The following is a 22,260-nucleotide window of genomic DNA, read 5'->3' as shown; positions in this document are numbered from 1 at the left end:
ACGTCCTTCGTTTACTTTTATTCTTTTCTATAGCTTCGTCGTGTGTTGCTATGCACACTTGGATTGTCTGCACAATAATAATAGTAACAGTTTGCTATGTATCTGTGAATCTCCGCCCGACACCAATTGGTTCAAAGTCAATTGCAGTGGACGTGGACTTGATCACTTACCTGCTGGAATACCTGAAAACACAACACATTTGTGAGTTTAAAAACACATTTACATTTTAGTAGCTTAGATTTTGATACTTATATCACGTGCGCAGCGTACATATTTCTTTTGAATAGAACGATGATTTTGATAAGTTTATACGAAACGCCGTTTCATCGATGCAATTTTCATCATCACCAATAACTTGCGTAAACTGCGTTCCATAAGTTTAGCCTTTGCTAGAGCACAACAAAATGAAACAAGAAAGCACAAAGGCCCGTTTATACTAGCACGAGAATGAACGACGATAAATAGATAAATGATAAACGTTTTCATACTGGAACTATAAAAATAAAAATATATTCTGTCTTCGGTGAAATATTCAATCAAATTGACCTCATGATCAAACAATTAGGCCTACAATCTTCACGATACAACGATTTTATTGTTTTTATTGATCATGACGTCATTTGATTGGGACACGTTAAAATAGCATTAGTTACTTGATGTATGGGTTATATTTTATAAATAATTAAAATAACTATAAAATATATGGGTTATGTTATATAAATAACAATTGAAATAACTATAAGATATATGGGTTATGGTATAAAAATAACAATTTATTCTGTCTTCGGTTATATTTTATTTATACCCTTTGTTTTTATTACAGGACTACAGTTTTTATAGATATAATATTACCTACCATGTCTTTAATTCCCGTCCACATTATAAAACACAGTGAGAACACAGGTTGAGGACTAACGGAAGAAGTGCCATAATAATTAAAATATATCGCAGCAAATAATAGCGAACACACCAATACTGATACTACTTACAACAAATCAAGTTTGATTGGTTTAAAATACATGCACAAACATACCCGGAAAAGCATTGTAAAACAGTTTTGTGACTCCAAAGAAAACATAATAATTTTAAATTAATTGTTTGGGTAATTTTTCATGGTATATGAACCTTTTGATTTTTTCTTATATATTATATTTCTATATTATTACCCTTAAAAATCAATTTGTTTCTTACTATTTTTTAAAAAGATATCTGAACAATAACAACCTCACAACTATTGCCAGCGATGCGTTACTTCGACATTCCGAATTAAACGAAATGTAAGTTTTGAATTACATTGTTATGGTGTGCCTGAAATGAACATTTTATCAATAATAGGGACTAATATAGGATACAAAAGCTCACTTTCACGTAATGTACTATAAGGACTTTTCACGTCGACTATGGCGACTGCTACTCTATGACCTCAATTTATGCTATATCTGGTTCGTCAAATGTCAAATGTTATTCAGTGGCATTTTGTCGTTCGCTCTCTGACATGAGTACGGGTATGACGTCATATCACTGCAAAAGTAAATGTAGTTAAATTTAAGTTAAATTATATTACTAACTGTGAATTATCAATTTTCAAGAAAAGTTTTATATCTTATTTATTAATTTCTACTCGTAATTCACTGTCGGGTCTAAAACCAGTCATTTAAGCAGTTATAACATAATAGGCCTACCTTATGACGTACCTAAGACTAATTTAAAACATATTTAATATGCTAATTGTGAAGTTTAATGTTACATTTTTATCTACTCACAATGCACTTAATTCGTCTAAAATCAACCGTCCAGGATATACAGGGCTTCAAAATGGTAAATGGCGGCCATTTTGAATTTATGCTAATTAACCCACTTTCCGATGTCTGATTTTGGTAAACTTTGGATATGACGTTTATTTTGACCATATCAACCAGACAAAACAATTATGTTGCAATTTGTTCTATGTATGTTCAACCATACTTTTACTAGACTATACGTTTACTGAAACGTCAACGTGAGTGTCCACTTAATCTAACCGTTCATATATTTGTCGACGAGTAACAGTCGACTGCGATCCATGTGAAAATTACTTACTGCTGTTTCACATTTCCTTTACTAGTGGAACTAATATAAGGGTTTTCCAGGATAGCGCGGAAGAGCGAGTATTGAATGTCAGGTACTTATTTTAAACGCCATATTTTAAGTTTTCCCTTTCCGCCGATTTTGTCGGATCTGTCATATAAATTAATTAATAGATGTAATGAAAATGATAAAATGGTGAATATTTTCTTTTTAGATCATTAGATTTCAACAACTTGACTAAATTACCAACATTAATCTAGACAAAATAAACTACATGATAAATTTATTTTGAGTTTATTAAATAAAGGCGTACGTCCTGGAAAAATTAACTGTTTGGTGAGTGTAAGAGCAAATGTGCAATAAAATTAATAATAATAAAGGCATATATTAAATTTCAACAATAACCATTTGTACGTAGGCCTATTCATCAATACTATATTCTTTTTTTCAGTTACTTGGACTGTGGACAACTGACAAAAATTCCATCGACTTTGTCTGGAAATACAGTGGTGTAAATATATTTGATATCTGAATTAAAAATTATCTTGTGGGATTTGTGTACTTTCCCATCTTCCATCCTAAACAGAAATGAACGAATAACTGATGTTCGCGTACTTCTCTTCACACTTTAACCGTAAATCTCCACTCATAGTTTGATCACGCCCTCCTCCACACGTAACCCTCCCTATTCATAAATTTGATATATATTTAAAAGTTGGTTCCCACTAGGACGCAACGCAAGGACGTAGACGCAACGCAAGCGAGTTGACTAATAACAAGCAACAATAATCTATCACCTGTGATTGGTCAAATATCCCTAGTGGGAACCAAGTATAAGATAGTGGCCTACTCCGCTACAAAGGAAATCATTACTTTAAACTACATTTAGGAAGGGGTTGTCTCTGGTGAAAATATTACGCTCATACTAATAAAATATACATGAATATATTCCCCCTTTAATTAATTCAGTGGTTTAAAATGTGATTTTTTTTTTCAGTAATTGTTTAACAAATAAAACTGAGATCAAATTTGACTTCTTTAAATATACTACAATACAATATGGTATGGTATGCAACAAAGGTATATGTGAGCCTTGTAAACAAGGATATTATCAGTTACGCAGATACATTGCTGACCGGAGCATACCAGGATGCTATGCTTGTCCACCAGGTGATTTATGAAATTAAAAAGGAATCTATATATAAATTTACGTAAGGGCAAAATTCGGTAAATCGCGCCTTACTTCTAGAATTTTTACTCGATGGTATATAAAGTTGTTTCGTACTTTCGGTACTGATTTTAACCACCTGATGTAACCCTGTTTACTAATTAAATTATGTTAGATAATTAGTTATTGACGATTAAAACCAATTTAGGTTCAACGATTTGCCCCAAATAGGGGTGTTTTCCGATCGTGGTATACACTGTCTAATGGATGTCCATCTTGAAAAATACCCGCCACATAAATGCGAGGAGGCTTCGCATTTTCCTATCTCCTCCTACGATAATTGTTTTTAATAGCTGAAAACTGGTTGAACAGCTAGAGTACAGCATCATAATGTTGAAGACAGGCCGATTTTCTTTAAAAAATACTATTTTGATAGATTTAATATACGATTATACAAATGTATTGATTTGCGATGAATGGAACATCCCAATCTCTCAGTCTGCCAGAGTTTGGTTTAACACAAGTAAGTAAATTTATGAGCCCTTGGTTTAACACATACGGTAGGTAAATATATGGGCCCTTTGAGAATAAACTTGCAATACTTTGACAATACTGTAAATACCTATGAACTATTTTTGGTCCTCATTTGAATCGAACATTTCTTACTGTGAATGTTTGTACTGTTAGATGTAATATAAAAATATATACAAATAAACTTTATTACTGAGATTGTGGATAGGCTCTACTGCTAGATATATAAACACATTATTATATACAAATAAACTTTATACTGACAGTTCTTTCTAAACGTTTGTATTATTTAATAATTACCAAAAATAAAAGCGTCGTAGTGGTGTATCGTGAAATGTACTTTAATATTTCAATCGATTATGACAGCGACAGTTTTAACTAAACTAAATAAAGAATGTTCTCTAATACAATTAGGAATCTCTTGCCATACACGGGGAAAATTAGTGTACAACGGATATTTAAAAGAAATAAATACATAAATAAATGAATAAAATAAACAAAGTATTAAATCGCAAATGTCTTACTTTATTTAGAGGTATATTAATTTATAGGCCTATAAAACATAAAAAAAATATTTCGTTACTGAGTGGATGAAGAATATTTTTAAAAATTGTTCCTCTTTGTACCTATCCGCTTTCCAATCCCTCAACCCTAATGTTACATACAAAACACAAATTGGGTTTCTTTAAATGAGTCCAAATCAAAAATTTGGACTCATTTTGTGATAAGTTTCTCTTTCGGAAGTAATTCACAGGGTGCTAATTTTAGTTGACTACATAAATCATCGTCTCTATTTATTCGTTTCTATAAACGACAATGTATTGCGGTACGTACATTTGAAATCGCCAGTTTTGTTACGCTGAAATTACTGTGTATTCGAGAACCATCTGTGGGCACGACCTAGATGGTACGCGAACGAACTTATACAAAGAAAATACTTACGTCAGACTATTCTATTATGAATTTGGAAGATAACAATGGTTCGATGTACAATACTAACAAAAATATCGTGTTTGTTTCATTGCTGTATGTAATAGGTTTTCCTCTTGCAGTTGTTGCCGTTTTGTATTGGAAATATAAACGTAATGCCTCACATAACGAAGATATTAATAGTATACGACCAGAAATTGTTGGATTAAAGTTCTTTTGTAAGCAATACAACTCACGGTTTTGGTACTGGGAAGTATTTGAGATGTACAATAAAGCAATTCTTTCACTTATCGTTAACTTCAAAGATGACGAAGCATCAAACATGTCTTATTCCTTGTTTGTAACTGTTATTCTTATTGCATTACATCTTTATCTTGAGCCAATGAAGAAAAAATCGGATTAAAGATTTCAGTTGTTGACACTGATCTTCATAATTGTTAACTTATCGATTGGTACAATTATTGACATGGATGATTCTTTATACACGACAGATGATTCAATTATTCTTCTTCATGAAATCACACCATTTATTCTACTGATGCTTAACTTGTCCATCTTAGTGTTAGTCTTTGGTAAGTCATTAATAACTTTAGTCTATAATCAACATGTAGGCAGTTATGTGTATAATTGTTATAATACTTACTTTGTATATCATTTACCTTATGCAGCTGATTTACTCAAGAAAGTTAAAGAGAGTATTTGTGAAGGATGGACACACCAGATTGTTCCAGATTCAGAGTATACTCATGACAGTTCTTCACAGATCGTTCTATTGAACGCCTCGTCAATTGATGGCATATAGTCAGGACTTGAAAATGCAGATTGTCAATTTATTGTTAATCTTACTGTGTACCTAAATAAGCATAATTATAATAATTTCACTAAGAGGATACTTATCATCATTTAATGGTTCCGTCGCACCGTAATATGCTATTCTTATCAAACACACTAAAACTAGTGCAGTAATGTCGTGAACATAAGTTGTTATTAGAGATAGATTCGATAATAACTTAAATTATATGTAATATTATTTATTCAGATTATCATTAATTGAAGGATTAGATTATAGTTCTCAACACAGATCAGCTTGTCAAAACATTAACAAAAGAATACATTTTATCATTAGTATTTAACATTAATATATTAATTTTAAAGAAATTGTTAATACTAGAGGGTGAGCTCGCTTCGCTCGCTCCCCCTCTAGGAAGTGTAGACGATGGTTCTCGGAATGATAATGTTCTCCTTATACGTTTTCTGTTGGTTACCATTATTGAAAATGCTTGACATTCGTAAAACTAAACTACTTTGTTTCACAGTGTTTTAGATGATTAATAACATTTTAAAGTACAGTTTTTATTGTTTGGTAGGGCCCTTTGGGGAGGCGGAGGTCATTTGAGGGAGGTGCTTATTCGAGGGATATATGTTAAATTTTGTAGTTTTAATAATAATATGGTAACATTTATAATCAAATGAAATCCTCTAATAGATATGAAAAGTGCTAAAAAAGAATAACAAATGCTTGGTAAATTGTAAATAACAGTGCGGTGAATTCTACTACAAATAGTATAATTGTGTTGTTATAAATATGTGGATGGACGTTTATTAGATAGTTGGGTTGGGGGGGGGGGGTTATTATTCAAAGTGATGTTTTATTGGAGAGGCGTTTATTCAAATGAATACCATCCTAATAATTATTAATACATTATTTAATTTAATCATCTTTTGAAACTAACTGCCGTGACAGAGTGGGCCCAAGAAAGAAGACATTACGGATTGCAACATGGGCAGACATCTCGGTCCTAACGGGACACATGAAGATAGCCTACAGTTATTCCTGCAAGCTTACTCAATAAAACTCAGCTATCGGGATTTCACTCGAAAAATGTCTTATCATCAAATCTCCCTATGTAATTTTATAATACTATTCCCCACAATATATTCTGATTCTTTATGGCGTATATTTAATTTGATCTTTATTAATTTGCAGTATAATTCCTATTATTTAACTACTGTACCTTCACACACGCGCGGTATGTTTTAAAATAAACAAAAAACTGAAATGGCTATGATTAATGGCCAAATATATCTGGTTTTTTTTCGTCTTCCAAAGGGACACTATATTGATTGATGGAAAGTGCCTGTTTCCAGTCACCTTTAGGGTCAAATCTACTATTTTAACTGCTCCCTTGTGTTTAAAAGAGAGAAAATATTTGAAACCAGGTTGTTGCAAGGTAAACTTATCTTAAACCCGGAAATTACTTTGACCGGGAAGAATTGAAATCTAATGTTGAAATCATAAATGTTGTTAAAAAACTCTTTATAATATCTTCCTAAGATATAAATATGGAACAATAGCGCCGGCGTGAACACTAATGTTATCAATTATACGTTTCACGGTACATCTCGGATAGATAAGGTAGGTATCCAAGGCGGAGATTTGTACCGAAGTTTTTGCATTGTGCTCGCCTATGTCAGAATTAACCATAATTTATATATAGATTCTTTCTTTTAAGAATTTATAAATATTTTGTAGAGGGCCTTAGACCCTTTCCATAATCAATAATTACTAGTACTTTAATGTATTTAAAAAAATATCTTTAAAGTTTAATTATTCAGAATAATTATATTTGAGTGTAAGTACCGGTACTGATTTGCAGCCACATACCACATTAGATCGTTCAAAAATGTGGAAGCAGTCACTGAACAATAAGATGTTATTAATTTTTTATAAATCGTGTTATGTATTACAGTGGTATTGTCTCAACAACAGCCTCAGTTTTAAACGCTTTTAGCTAGTAGAAAAGGTGCCGTAAGCAAATTGTTTAATATGATCTCTGTATATACAATTTTAACCCTTTAAGCAATATATTGTACAGTGTGGTTTTGGTTTTGTATTATAAACAAGTGTAGTACTGTAGTATACGGAATTGTCACCGTTATCTAGACAGTATTTATTTAATCTTTGGTGTTATTGCGAATAAAATTTCAGGATATTTCCTTAAACACCAAATTTTAGTATTTCCTTGTATGTTTTGCCTTTCAATCAAAAACAATGTGTTGACTATGCTAGTGATCAGTAGGTCTGCGTTAGTTAAATCAGAATCGAATGTAGGATTTCATTTAATTTGTCCGGTGTGTTCAATCATAAGAAGCCACTGATTTTTAGTCGCGTGCAACGGCTCACTGTGTCGGTCGGTTGGTCGGTAAAACACTTGAGCACGCGACTGCAGGAATATGGCCTTGTTGTGATATATTGAAATCTAGTATTTTATAATACACAAGATAACATTTTAAATAATTAAAATTAGTCTCAAGCAGATTAAAAACGGTGTACAGATACAGATAATGTGGCAGATGGAATAATTAATTTGTTTGATGCTGCTATAGAGGTAAACACGTTGTGTATGTTTTAAATATATCTAATTACTTTGTATAGATAGATTTTGTTATATATTGTAATTCTTTTACAATTACAAAAGTCGTCTACAGTTCACTGCTTAGTGGCATGTAGGCCTTGAATTCTTGAATACAATACATGAAGATATTATTGTCATTTTTTTATTAAAATAAGGAAGAAGGAAGTAAATATGATTTATTTTCATACTATTAACACTCATCTCTGACATTATATAGTCGTGATAAAACAACTAGAATTAGTCGTACCGTAAGAGCAAGTATATCATTACTGCAGAGCCTATTACAGAAAATGTTTTTAAGATATTTGTTTACGTTTCTTTTCTCCTGTAGCTATGTTATTTTTGCATTGGCAGATTGCATGAACAATGCCAGTGGAGAAGATTTTGTATGTACCTGCGAATCTCCTAACAGATATTGGTTAATAGTCAATTGTAGTAGACGTGGGCTTGTTCACTTACCTGCTGGAATACCTGAAAACACAACACATTTGTGAGTTAAGATGCACATTATGTTGATAGCTTTATATTATTATATGATAATCATGATGCAATCCATGGTTGTCACCGGAATTCCCGATACTGGTAATGGACTACCGAATTTTGTAAATGTCATTGTTATGCAAACAGTTGTAGACTGTAATTTAAATACGATTGCTAAAATATTAGTTCATCAAAATCACCTAAAATGAAAAAAAAAAGTTAGATTATAGGCATCTTGTAATGTTGAAGACATTATGAATGAGGGGCATTAAATGTTATTACTTTCGACGTTATTAACAGCGTTGCGTTACATTTACCCTTTTGACAAAATCTATCCCATTTACACGGTAAATCAAAATCAATTAACACTCCAAAAAAAACTTAAATTTAATTATAACCTGATCTTTTAAATTGTTTCTTTAACCAACCCAGAATATGAAAAGTAGTATTTAATTAAGATTCTTTCTTTAAATAAAATAAAATAAGACATTTAAACTACGTTTACTACATTGTTTTGAAAAGGAGGCTCGACAATAACAACCTCACCAAGATTGCCAGTGATGCATTGCTTCGATTTTTTCAATTAAAAGAAATGTAAGTTTCAAATATAAATATTTTTGGCGTTTCAGGAATAGACATTTTCCTTCTGTATAAACATATTAAATATTGAAATTTCGAAGTGATACGAAAACTTCCTTTTTCATTTTACCGTTATAGCACAAAAAGGGCCAAACAAGGGCAAAATGTTTATTAGCAAAATAATGTCGGAGTGGTTTATGAACGTTTTATTCTTATCACCCATACATTTAATATGCTTTCTAGATATTTTTATTTTAATTCGGTTGGCATAAGAGTGTCAACGAATGCCTCAAGAATTGGAAATATTAAGTTGATACAATGAAGCATTATTTTTTTCTAATGTATGCTTATTCAATATTTTATGACATTTAGATCATTGGATTTTAACAAATTGACTGAATTACCAAAGTTTCCGAAGTATATAAACAGAATGTAAGCTGTTACATTTCAATATTCAATATTAGCTCTCTATGTCGTCCTTGTGTCTTCTTTTCTCATTTACTACTTGATAAATATACAATTATGTTGTTGTGATGTTGTTCACAATAAAATATTGTTTATTAAATATATATTTTACAGATCTGCTAACTACAATTATTTGAAGTCTATCGACGGAGTGTTTTCAAACTTAACTCGACTAGACAGAATGTAAGTGAACCATTATTATGCGATTTACTAACATTCTTATCACCCACTTATCACCCACCCAGATTCAGTTCCGTTTCGTCATCATTGCTGGACAGTTCATGGTGATTTGTATTGTATAATATACATAAATATACTTCGAGACAAACAGATATTTCTTATTTATACGAACATAATAATAATAATAATAATTTTTCACAACCCAAACATTTCCTTGAATATCAATCCTACGCGGTTTAATTGAATGCACTTGACACTATAAATATTCTATGCTTCAATGCAGACTATCTTATAATACTCTATTTTTAAATTTTTCAAATAGATTATCTGCAATGAATGCAAAAAATGCCTTTCAATCTTTCAACCTATTTACAATTTAAACCATTTAAAAGATGAATGTGGAGGGTTTAGTAATATAATTGTACTGACTATTTCCAATGTTCACAAAAGTGTAGCATAACTTAGTTTTGTCAACAATAATAGATGCTAATCCTTACTTATATTAGTTATTCGGAATAATAGTACCCGACGCATGCAACTACCGTACGTTCTATTTCTATATACATTTTCTATTATATACTGAAAAGTTCTATTTTATTTATTGGAAGATTATATTATACAAACGAACATTCATTTTAAATTACCAACTTTAGATACAATATTATAATATAGAGACATTTTTCTATCTTTGTAATAACCGTAAACTGCTTTGTAACATTTTTATTCATATTTCATGGGTTTGAAATAATTTGAATGGTCAATTTCCACAACAACTTATTACATAATGTATTGTAATTCCAACATGGAGGAATGTGATATAGTATAGTAGTAGTTTGTACATTTTGGCTTTAACACCATATTTATACTTATAGAATGTTGAATGGTAATCCAATTAAAAAGCTAACCAAGACGAGTTTCCAGGGGGCACACTTTAGACGCATGTAAGGTTCTAGCTTTTTTTTAATATTATTCCTAAATTATATAATACTACCGTATTGTATACTTTTATTCTATAGCCGCAACTTTTACTGTGTATATATTTTAAATCACAGTATCACACACTAAATAATTGATGAAATGTTATATATCACTCATTATTACAGCGACGTTTGTGATAGTGCTCTGGAGCAAATCGAACCATTTACGTTTGCTGGTCTACAAAGTATTAATGAGATGTAGGTACACTACAGTATTATATGCCTTAAATGTTTTTTTTTTCTCTTTTGTGGCGTTAACCACTATTTATTCATTTCATCTTCAACAGATTAATATAATTATTTCAAATAATAATAATAACTATTTTATTGTTATTCTCACTTTTGTTTGGTTTATATATATATAGTTTACATTATGTGATTTTATCAATGTTACTGTTCTTAGAATTAGAACATTTTATATTTCTTTTCTGTTATCCACCTTTTTTTTAAATGTACTGTAGAAGATACATTTACTAATGTTATATAATTATTTTCAGTATGTATTTTTTTATATATATAATTCATTTATACCCTATATACAGACTATATACATTATTTTAAAATAAGAATATAAAAAAATAAACAAAAATATTAAAAATGCTTTTCTTACACCTGTGTCTAATTTTATGTCTGATGGTTATATTTGTTTGCTTATCTTATCGTGCGTTACTTATGTTGCGTTACGTTTCTTTTTTGTTTTCAATATTAATGTATACAATTTGTTTTAATTCATACTTCATATAAGATAAAATGAAACTGCCTATGGGTATTATACAACGTTAAATGTTTAAAACATATACTTTTAATGTGGATGATAATATTTAGTGATATTACCATTTTCTCTTCTGTCAGTTTACGCCAAAACTCTAATTAGGTGCTGAAATATTTCTTCCTGATAAGTAAGCCTAACAACTAAAATAACGTATTCAGATTTTATTTCTGAAACTTATTTAAGTAGAACGTCGGATCATCTTAGTAAACTCGTTTTCAATTTTGCTTTAACTAATGTAGACACCTTCAAAAAATACAAATCAAGGGACTGATGGAAAACGCCTTCTTCTTTAGGAGTAAAGGGATGATTGAAATGTAAGTTGTTGAAAGTTGATTGATCAAGGTACTGTAATATATTCCTGTAAAGGTAGTGTAATATACATTTGTGCGGATAGAATGTAATTATATACTTGTAATTTTACAAACTGGACTATATTCTCATAATAATAATAATTACCGTATTCACAGAAGAGTTAGCAGTCGGTCATTGTCTGTCCTGTCAACAGGAACATTTACGAATGTTCCGAATGGAAGTAGAATGTAAGTTATTATACTATTATTATACTTGGACTTGTTATTGTTTCTTGTTTGTTTTATTCTCAGCTCTGTTGGTGTGCCTGACTTTTCTGTAGTAAAGGTGCATGTCTCTTGTTATTAATATTATTCTAGTTACAGTATTACGTTTGATATAGATCTTGTACTTTTGTTTATCACATAGTTATCTACAAGGTTCGAACATAAGCTCCATACCAGCAAGACTATTTGTTAAAACAAGTTTTTTGTCTGTGTTGTGAGTAACTAATATTTTATTACTATGGTAATGTCATTAATCGTGATTAGTGGGATTGTCAAATTTTAAAACTAAATATAAATGGTTAAACACCAAAGTTTATCAACAACTATGGGTTTTTTTTCAATAAAACTTTTTAGACGAATGGATTTCAATCAAATCAGCAAAATTCACCCGGAAGCATTTAAAGAGCTAATATTTCTTGCTGATTTGTAAGTATACTGTCTTACATAAACATGTCTCAAATGATCGAATATCTACATTAATATAACTTTGAAATGGAGTGTTGTTTTTAGAGCAAACAATGGGGGAAGAAGATGTTACTGCTGCTATAATACATGTTATTTTAACATTGAGTGAGATACCGTTGGTGAGCTATTTTATTCAAATGGTTCGCATTCGTTATGGATGATCTTCTGTGTATGTGTGTGTCGTGTGTATTTAATTTATTATAAAGCGATCATTCGAGCGAGCATATTGGTATACTTATACTTTCTTTGCTATCAGGTGAGACACGCATTTCATTAAAAAAAAATGTTATAACTTGTGTTCTATTGTTTTCTTTGAAGCACTGCTGCTAGTAATTTATTAACTGTGTTTCCTTCTGCATTATACCACCTTCAAATGCAGGATACTCTGTAAGTTGACGAAATCTCTGTCTACACTATCAGTGTAGAAACAATAGTTTTTTTTGTCACAAAGTTTTATAGTGTACACAGCGTTTAATTATAGGCTACTGCTGATTAGTCCTTGGAACCTTAACACAATGGCGAAATATTATGTCTGTATTCAAGAATCCAGAACGTTTTATTAGATCCAAAACGAAATTTAAATATTATTAGAATCATTATGAATGGAGAATAGAAACTTCCATTATAGCCATACAATCCGCAGTCATTGAAGTCTTTATGATAACATTTATAAATAAATTAAAAATATAATAATAAATTTCATGTAGTACAAATTGTCAATTATTCATTTGAAAAACACCCATAAAAAGTTTCATTTAAAATTAATTGAAAATAAGCCTAAAGCAATAATTGACACCTGATTATTCATAAGCATGTAAATAGTTGCTTTTCATATAAATAACAAATAGTTAACGAATATGTTTTTAATTTATCAATTTTTACAATTACCAACTGTCTGTATTGTTTATAAAATTAAATAAATTAAGTAATGTTTTTTTTATTTACAGTGACCTGGGAAACAATCACATCTCTTCACTTGGAAATAGATCTTTATTACAGCATTTTCCACACAAACTGTACCTGCACAGGAATGAAATTCAAAATATTTCGAAAACCAATTTTATAGGTTGTAAAGCCCTAAATATATTGTAAGTGGATTCAATCATTAAGTCTATCTTTTAATTGTAGAATTTCTACATATTTAAGATTTATTTATAATGGTAGGCCTATACTGGCTCTATACGATGAGAACAAAGATGTTACAAAATGTCATACAATATAATTAAACTACAGTATGAGTTTCTTTGATCATAAATGATAACAAATATTAGTTAATCTATTTAAATAGGTTGAAAGTTATTGTCCTCATTATTTCATTTAACCAGGGTACTTTCTGAAAACCAAATATCTTTCATCGAAGATGGAGCATTTGATGATACTAATTTGAAAAGCATGTAAGTAAACCCATTATTTTACTGAATAAGATAAGGGGTCTATTTAACACGGGTTTGCCTGTCATCTAAAGGAAAATAACTCTAAATTAGAGACTGGGCATGTTTGTTAAGTCAAGAAGAAGTTTTTAACAGACAGGATAAATTTTTTTTAAAGAAGTTGATATTATGTTCCTTATTTGACACTAATACTACACTTTAACCCTTTCACTGCGTATACCCGGTACTACCGGGTATAAACAAACGTCGTTGAAGTGCGTATACCCGGTAATACCGGGTATGGGCAAAACAATGATTTAATCGTATTTGCCTATAATATATAGCACCCTCTATATTTGTTCGATGAACTTGAATATTTTTGCAAGTCATTAAAAATTTTTTCCAGCAAAAAAAACGGCCCCCTATAGCTGTATTATTGTCTTGAAAATCATGCGCCCTCTATAGTTATAGTTATATATAGTATAGTGTATATAATAGTATTCTATCTTGGAAAGTTGTTTTGAGTAGCGTAATGGCGGCCATTTTGAAAGTAACCAAAATTTACCAGCCCCAATAGGGCAACATGTGTTTATCACAACACGCAAAAAAAAAAAAAATTCTGAAACAATAGTTAGTTTTGTACTATAGTGAATTTTTGGAAAATGTCATTATTTTCACGATTTTGCCCCAAAACTTTGATTTGTGCATAATTTTTATAAAACAATAAAAATAATTCAATTTGTTTTTATATTTTTATTTGTTATACGTATCTTCATCAATATCCAGTTGGAAAAACGTATTCCATAAGAATTTCTTATAGAAAATATAGTTTTTATCATTGATTCGATAAAAAACACGAAATCCAAAATACCTGTAATGACGTCACATGACGTCATCAATATGCAAATTACTTTTTTTTTTATACCTAACTGTAGACTAACCCTTTGCCCATCACACACCACAAAAATAATTACACAATTATCTCAATTAGTATTTTTTTGCAATTTATTAAAATACCCTATGTTTTTCTTAAATATACATTACGCACAGAGGTGGGAATAATGCTCCGCAGTGAAAGGGTTAAACGTAGCGATTGTTATTGCTGTATTTCCATATACGACAATAGTTACCAAGTATCACGAATATTTGTATAATACAGCATCGCATCTGTATCACATGTGGAGCATTATGTAAGGTACTGTTAAGGGTGGTCTATGATACTAGGCGATACTTACATGACACACATGTGATGCTGTATTACGGCATATTTCTATGATACTGGGGAAAACTAGAAACAGTACCGAGAATCAGGCGATTTGTAATAGTTCAGAATTACTTCACTTTGCAATAATAATGGATTAACAACGTAGTATGCCATTATGAGAACATTTTATTGGTCTCCGTTTTTGTTTGATTTTGTAGTAAAATTAAACCCTTACTCCTCAGATATTTACAAAAAAATAAGCTGGAAACTATAACAAGTAGAACGTTTAGAAATGGAGTAATGAAAAAACTGTAAGTTACATGACATTATACATGCTTTCTAATCTCAAATTCTTGGATGCTGTACACAGATTACAAATTTTATTTAACAAAGATTAACAAATCTTTAAATTTACAATTACATTAATTAAAGCTATGTCATGTATATAACATTAATACATGAATACGTTATCAACAAACTACACAATAAATGTGCTGTGTGTATTATCCATTTTACTTTTATTTTATTTTGTTCACCAGGTATTTGTTCTACAATCCAATCACTTTTATAGAAGAGAACAGTTTTTCTAACATATCAACGGATTCAAGTGTGTAAGTAATTAACACTTTTCTTTCTCCTTTTTGTGTTAATAGTCTTACTTACTCATAGTGGACACAATACACTAATAGTCTTACTTAATCATATTGTCAAATACTTTTTTCAGATACTTGAACTGTGAAAATTTGTCAACAATTCCATCATCTTTGTCTGGAAATGCAGTAGTGTAAATATATTTTGGGATTTGATATTCATAGATATGTAAATGTATTCATCATATTTCGACACAAAGTTCCAAATACAAAAGTTATACCAGAATATCCTCTACTGGTATTTGAACTGACGACCTTTTGCTTACGTAATGCCTTTTCGCTTATTCATTTTGAAAGACTATGCTCACGAAAAACTGATGGGTAAAAAAATGTCCATCATTTTTAACACAATTAAAGATGTATCCCCCACCCCGCCCCACCCAAACATGAAAAAGATGATTATTTTATTTATTTCAATTTATTTATAGAGGGTAACCCTTCCAGCTGGACAAATTAAAGTTAGTTGATATATTAAAATGAGACTTTGAATGCTATGCTAAAAAATAAACGGAGAAATTCAACCAAAATCCCGTTGCCTGGTGGCCAATTTGACTATATTTTGATTTAAATTACATTTTTCAAGTAAATGGTTTTTTTTTCAATCGAATTTTTGTTAAAGTGAATAACTAGTGTGTGACATTAAAATGGTAAAGGCCTATTCAACAATAAAAATGTTAGGCCTAAAACTGATTTTGTTAGGCGGATAAAGTTAGTCTGATGAACATTCTTTTTCAGTTATTGTTTGAAAAATACAACTGAGATCGTATTTGACCGCTCTGATTTTGATCTTACTCGACAATACTATGGTATGGCATGCGACAATGATACATGCAAGCCTTGTAAACAGGGGTATTATCAGTTACGCAGAAAAATAGACCATAAAAAAACAACAACAAGATGCTCTGCTTGTCCACCAGGTGACTTATAAAATAAAAGTGTATAATATTATTATAATTGTTAGTATTTATAACCGTGACAATTTAGAAATGATAACAGATGCATTAATTGTTATTAGGCCTACGGTGTGAATAATATCAAGTGAAATAAACAATCAGCACGTCAACAACGTTAAATATTTACATATTCATTTAAGTTGTTACCAATATGACAACAACACTATAAAGGCTACAGAATACAAACTTGATGGTTTAACCAAGTTTCTTGAAAATCTATGGCATGGTTATGCAACAAAACTAAACATCGACATTCAGTTTCGCAATATATTAATGTATGAACATTGTCCGTCGCATTTTTGTAACATGATATGTAAAATAAACAGTAAAATACGTCAACAACCAAAACATAATCTTCTTTCTACTTCTGATTTTTTAATTTTAATTTCTAAATGTTAGTTTTTTAATGATTTATTGATTGAAATTGAATATTCTAGGAGGATTTTACAACGACGAGTTGGGGAAGTGTGAGGATGGGAGTTGGCTTAACAACAGCAAAAGATGTCCAGTGGGAAGTTTCACAGCCAGTGCTGGTGCTAGTACGATTGGTGATTGTCAATCATGTCCGTCTGGAACACAGACTGACCAATTAGCATATCTCAATGCTTGTTATTGCCTTGATAACTTCCATCGTGTTGATCGATTCGGTGAATGCAAACCTTGTCCAGAAGGTGTCGACTGTACACGTGACTTTCAACAATTGCTACCGGGCTACTGGTGGTTTTGGGGATTTGATTCAGAAAGTAAAGTAAAGTACAATGATTTTATTACGCATTTAGTTAGCAACATCTTTAATGAAAGTAATCCTGAGGCTTTGAAAAATGCAATTTACGATGGATTATTACCTGCTGTGTTTATGTGTCCACGGTCAGAAAGTTGCGTAGGAGGTATCGACGCAAATTGTTCGAGTGGTTATACAGGATGGTTATGTGGCGCATGCTTACCAGGTTATTACGAATTATTCAACGAATGTCATAAATGTCAGAAGAGTTTCATTATGATTATTCTATTTGCTGTTATTATCTTAATAATCGCCGTTGTTGGATACATAGTTTGGCAGATAGATAAAAGAAATAGTATCGCAGGTATGGGTTCTTTTTTCACTCACATGAAGATAGCTATCAATTTCTATCAAATCCTTGGTATACTATCTGAAATAAATGAAATCCACTGGCCAGAAGGCTTTCAATCAGTTGGACAAATTTTACAGTATCTTGACATTATTCGATATGTTAATCTTCTCAGTCCGGCGTGTATTTTGTCTGGTTCTTGGAATGCATATACACTTTTGTATATTGGTATAGCCACACCTTTTGTTATCCTAATATTGGCGTCAACGGTTTGCTTGCTGCTACACCTTATCAATAGATATCGTGGTGATTACACAGTTCATCGTTTAAAAGACAAATGCTTATCAATTACAATAATGTTAATGTATTTAACGTACGCAAATTCCTGCTCAAATATCATGGCCGTAGGTCCTTGGTCGATTCGTACATTTAATGTTACATCAGATGACAATCACAATCATACAAAGAAAATACTTACGTCAGACTATTCTATTATGAATTTGGAAGATAATAATGGTTCGCTGTACAATACTAACAAAAACATCGTGTTTGTTTCATTGCTATATGTAATAGGTTTTCCTCTTGCAGTTGTTGCCGTTTTGTATTGGAAATATAAACGTAATGCCTCACATAACGAAGATATTAGTAGTGTACAACCAGAAATGTTGGGATTAAAGTTCTTTTGTAAGCAATACAACTCACGGTTTTGGTACTGGGAAGTATTTGAGATGTACAATAAAGCAATTCTTTCACTTATCGCTAACTTCAAAGATGACGAAGCATCAAACATGTCTTATTCCTTGTTTGTAACTGTTATTCTTATTGCATTACATCTTTATCTTGAGCCAATGAAGGAAAAATCGGATCAAAGATTTCAGTTGTTGACACTGGTCTTCATAATTGTTAACTTATCGATTGGTACAATTATTGACATGGATGATTCTTTATACACGGCAGATGATTCAATTATTCTTCTTCATGAAATCACACCATTTATTCTACTGATGCTTAACTTGTCCATCTTAGTGCTAGTGTTTGGTAAGTTTCCATTAATTATATTTAATCATAATAATAATTTCCGTCAAATGTGTCGGTATTATAGATAATGTAGGCCTAATGTTCTCTAAACTATGTTCATGTTTTAAAATATTATAGTTTACACACTAAATAATTTTTAAAACTGTATATATTATTTATTTAATTGCAGCTGATTTACTGAAGAAAGTTAAAGAGAGTATTTGTGAAGGATGGACACACCAGATTGTTCCAGATTCAGAGTATAATCATGAGAGTTCTTCTCAGGTCGTTCTATTGAACGCCTCGTCAAGTGATGGCATATGACCGCGAAACTGACATTGTTCAACAAGAATAATATTAAATGGTCTGCTTATAACAAGATATTAACTACACAAACTTTTCTCCACGTCATTCGATATGCTTGGAATGCAATATCCATTTCTCGAATTGAACACGATGTATTCCTCTTTTTCAGATTTATCAGTACTTTCCCAACGATTATTGCAACTTGTCTACATGATCATTTATGTAGTGTAGTAAAAATCTTAAGGATCCACCTTATATTAAAGGAATAAAAGTATTTTCACACAATTATATTGTTTACACACGAAATGCTTATAACATTTGTTTTACATGATCTATTGTGTTCAACTCTGAAAACCGCTTGTGTGTAAATAATTTCATACATAGCCTACATTCTTTTTTTAAGTAGACCACTCTAACACCACTCTATGCTTCATTACATTATCAAAATCTTGTGATTCTGTGTGTTCATTACGGGGGTATCCAATCTCTATTAATTAGGAAGAAACTAACACGAGGCAAAACAAGGAACGTTATGTGTATGTAGAGAGTTGCTTGTGTATCATATTTTTGTACAGTAGGCCTACAGGAAATAATACAAAACTTTTTGATGGTTTTGCTTTTAACACCAAATTGGTTTATAGGCTAATTACAGTAAAAAAAAACGGAATTTAAACAAAAATGTGTTATTCAAATATTCAGTCGATGTCTTATGTATAGGCACGTGTGTATAGTAGTATTGAGTACCTTACATGATGTCTTATATCTACTAGATGGTACGCTCGCTTCGCTCGCGTACCATCTAGGTCGTGCCCACAGATGGTTCTCTAATACACAGTAATTTCAGGGTGCGTAACAAAACTGGCGATTTCAAATGTACGTACCCGGCGCAGGACTTATAATACATTGTCGTTTACAGAAACGAATAAATAGACACGATGATTTATGTGGTCAACTAAAATTAGCACACTGGGAATTACTTCCGAAGGAGAAACTTATCACAAAATGAGTCCAAATTTTTGATTTGGACTCATTTAAAGAAACCCAATTTGTGTTTTGTATGTAACATTAGGGTTGAGGGATGGGAAAGCGGATAGGTACAAAGAGGAACAATTTTTAAATATATTCTTTATCCAGTCAGTAACGAAATATTTTGTTCATGTTGTATAGGCCTATAAATAATATACCTCTAAATACAGTAAAACATTTGCGATTTAATACTTTGTTAAAACTGTCACGGTCATAATCGATTGAAATATTAAAGTACATGTCACGATACACCCCTACGACGTTTATATTATTGGTAATTATTAATTAATACAAACGTTGAGAAGGAACTGTCACTATAAAGTTTATTTGTATATAATAATGTGTTTATATATCTAACAGTAGAGCCTAACCACAATATCAGTAATAAAGTTTATTTGTATATATTTTTATATTACATCTAACATTACGAACATTCACAGTAAGAAATGTTTGATTCAAATGAGGACCAAAAATAGTTAATAGGTATTTACAGTATTGTCAAAGTATTGCAAGTTTATTCTCAAAGGGACCATATATTTACCTACCGTATGTCTTAAACCAAGGGCTCATAAATTTACCTACTTGTGTTAAACAAATCTCTGGGATGTTCCATTCATCGGAAATCAATACATTTGTATAATCGTATATTAAATCTATCAAAATAGTATTTTTTTACAGAAAATCGGCCTGTCTTCAACATTATGATGCTGTACTCTAGCTGTTCAACCAGTTTTCAGCTATTAAAAACAATTATCGTAGGAGGAGATAGGAAAATGCGAAGCCTCCTCGCACTCGCATTTTTGTGGCGGGTATTTTTCAAGACGGACATCCATTAGAGTGTATACCACGATCGGAAAACACCCCTATTTGGGGCAAATCGTTGAACCTAAATTCGTTTTAATCGTCAATAACTTATTTTCTAACTTAATTTAATTAGTAAACAGGGTTACATCAGGTGGTTAAAATCAGTACCGAAAGTACGAACCAACTTTATATACCATCGAGTAAAAATTCTAGAAGTAAGGCGCGATTTACCGAATTTTGCCCTTACGTAAATTTATATAGACTAGATGGTACGCTCGCTTCGCTCGCGTACCATCTAGGTCGTGCCCACAGATGGTTCTCGAATACATAGTAATTTCAGCGTTTAAAAAACTGGCGACTTCAAATGCACATGCAGGACAATAATACATGTTGTTTACAGGAACGAATAAATAGACACGGTGATTTATGTACTCAACTAAAATTAGCACCCCGGGAATTACTTCCGAAAATGAAGTTTGTCACAAAATAAGAAACAAACTGAATTTGTGTTTTGTATGTAACATTTGGGTTGAGGGATGGGGAAGAGGATGGATGCAAAGACGAACAATTTTTAAATATATTCTTTATCGATTTAGTAACGAAATATGAATTGTTTTCATGTTTTACAAATAATATACCAGTAAACACAGTAAAACATTGCGATTTAATACTTTGTTGAAACTGTCACCGTCATAGTCGATTGAAATAGTACAGTACATGTAACGATACATCACTCTAATACGACGTTTATATTTTTTTGAAGTTACATGATTACAAACGTTCAGAAGGAACTGTCAGTAATATATTAAACACCTCTAATCGCGGCAAATCGTAAATTCGCTTTAATCGTCAATAAATAATTATCTAACTCAACTTAATTAGTAGGCCTAATGGTCAAGTGTTTCATAGAGCCAATTATGCTACCCAACTTGTATTGAAAATTAAGTTGTTTCCTAACCACCAAAGTTGTTCTGCGTTTAGGGCATGTACTGATCATTCGTACTGTAGGCCTGTCCTCTACTGACTTTACAACGCTACACATGCCAGTGAGGGGAGGGTGGTGATGTTGGTGGTGGTTTAGCTGCAATAATAAAGTTGATTGTACATAATAGACGGCGACTGGAAAGGCTAGCTCATTATGCGTTAAAAAAAAAGGATTCCACAGATTGGAAAAAAATGTATCGAATTTCTGTTATGACTGTACAGTACTTGTCTTTACGACGCCTGAGGGAATAGACACTTGTGGAACAGAGAT

At 31.3% G+C, this 22,260-nt stretch overlaps 3 protein-coding genes across 7 annotated transcripts; all 3 read left to right on the top strand.

Annotated features, from left to right (window-relative positions):
• The first annotated feature begins 89 nt into the window (after positions 1-89).
• On the top strand, positions 90-6,332 carry LOC140039675 (uncharacterized). Its single transcript, XM_072085291.1, has 6 exons — positions 90-201; positions 1,206-1,277; positions 2,519-2,578; positions 3,065-3,237; positions 4,819-5,268; positions 5,365-6,332. Exons 4-5 carry the CDS (start codon positions 3,132-3,134, stop codon positions 5,097-5,099), a joined length of 387 nt encoding a protein of 128 aa, XP_071941392.1. The 5' UTR covers positions 90-201; positions 1,206-1,277; positions 2,519-2,578; positions 3,065-3,131; the 3' UTR covers positions 5,100-5,268; positions 5,365-6,332.
• A 1,999-nt stretch (positions 6,333-8,331) lies between these two features.
• Positions 8,332-12,092, top strand: LOC140039674 (biglycan-like). Its single transcript, XM_072085290.1, has 7 exons — positions 8,332-8,602; positions 9,115-9,186; positions 9,544-9,603; positions 9,751-9,819; positions 10,689-10,757; positions 10,920-10,991; positions 11,805-12,092. The coding sequence occupies exons 1-7, from the start codon at positions 8,403-8,405 to the stop codon at positions 11,881-11,883; spliced, it is 621 nt and encodes a 206-aa protein (XP_071941391.1). The 5' UTR covers positions 8,332-8,402; the 3' UTR covers positions 11,884-12,092.
• A 119-nt stretch (positions 12,093-12,211) lies between these two features.
• On the top strand, positions 12,212-20,508 carry LOC140040465 (uncharacterized). Of its 5 annotated transcripts, none has more exons than XM_072086435.1 (11): positions 12,212-12,354; positions 12,495-12,566; positions 12,924-12,992; positions 13,553-13,693; positions 13,931-13,999; positions 15,422-15,490; positions 15,719-15,790; positions 15,904-15,963; positions 16,565-16,746; positions 17,220-18,890; positions 19,060-20,508. In XM_072086435.1, the coding sequence occupies exons 2-11, from the start codon at positions 12,499-12,501 to the stop codon at positions 19,191-19,193; spliced, it is 2,535 nt and encodes an 844-aa protein (XP_071942536.1). In that variant the 5' UTR covers positions 12,212-12,354; positions 12,495-12,498; the 3' UTR covers positions 19,194-20,508. The 5 variants fall into 5 exon arrangements, with proteins under 5 accessions (XP_071942536.1, XP_071942538.1, XP_071942539.1 ...); XM_072086438.1 differs by lacking the exon at positions 12,212-12,354 and having other exon boundaries at positions 12,385-12,566; positions 17,220-17,867; positions 18,441-18,890; XM_072086437.1 differs by lacking the exon at positions 12,924-12,992.
• Positions 20,509-22,260: the final 1,752 nt, after the last annotated feature.

This window comes from Antedon mediterranea, chromosome 2, assembly GCF_964355755.1.
Source record: "Antedon mediterranea chromosome 2, ecAntMedi1.1, whole genome shotgun sequence".
Taxonomy (NCBI): domain Eukaryota; kingdom Metazoa; phylum Echinodermata; class Crinoidea; order Comatulida; family Antedonidae; genus Antedon; species Antedon mediterranea.
The sequence above is the reverse complement of the archived record's forward strand: the minus strand, read 5'-3'. Positions and strand labels throughout refer to the sequence as shown.

What these genes read in the sequence shown, in the direction of transcription:
- LOC140039675 (XM_072085291.1), top strand. Translation starts at nt 3,132, where the DNA reads ATGGTATGCAACAAAGGTATATGTGAGCCTTGTAAACAAGGATATTAT. An exon ending in ATGCTATGCTTGTCCACCAG is followed by an intron (nt 3,238 to 4,818) that starts GTGATTTATGAA and finishes TTCCTCTTGCAG; the next exon opens with TTGTTGCCGTTTTGTATTGG.
- LOC140039674 (XM_072085290.1), top strand. Translation starts at nt 8,403, where the DNA reads ATGTTTTTAAGATATTTGTTTACGTTTCTTTTCTCCTGTAGCTATGTT. An exon ending in TTAACTCGACTAGACAGAAT is followed by an intron (nt 9,820 to 10,688) that starts GTAAGTGAACCA and finishes TTATACTTATAG; the next exon opens with AATGTTGAATGGTAATCCAA. An exon ending in GGGGCACACTTTAGACGCAT is followed by an intron (nt 10,758 to 10,919) that starts GTAAGGTTCTAG and finishes TCATTATTACAG; the next exon opens with CGACGTTTGTGATAGTGCTC.
- LOC140040465 (XM_072086434.1), top strand. Translation starts at nt 12,436, where the DNA reads ATGGTTAAACACCAAAGTTTATCAACAACTATGGGTTTTTTTTCAATA. An exon ending in AATGGAGTAATGAAAAAACT is followed by an intron (nt 15,491 to 15,718) that starts GTAAGTTACATG and finishes TTTGTTCACCAG; the next exon opens with GTATTTGTTCTACAATCCAA. An exon ending in ATGCTCTGCTTGTCCACCAG is followed by an intron (nt 16,747 to 17,219) that starts GTGACTTATAAA and finishes TGAATATTCTAG; the next exon opens with GAGGATTTTACAACGACGAG.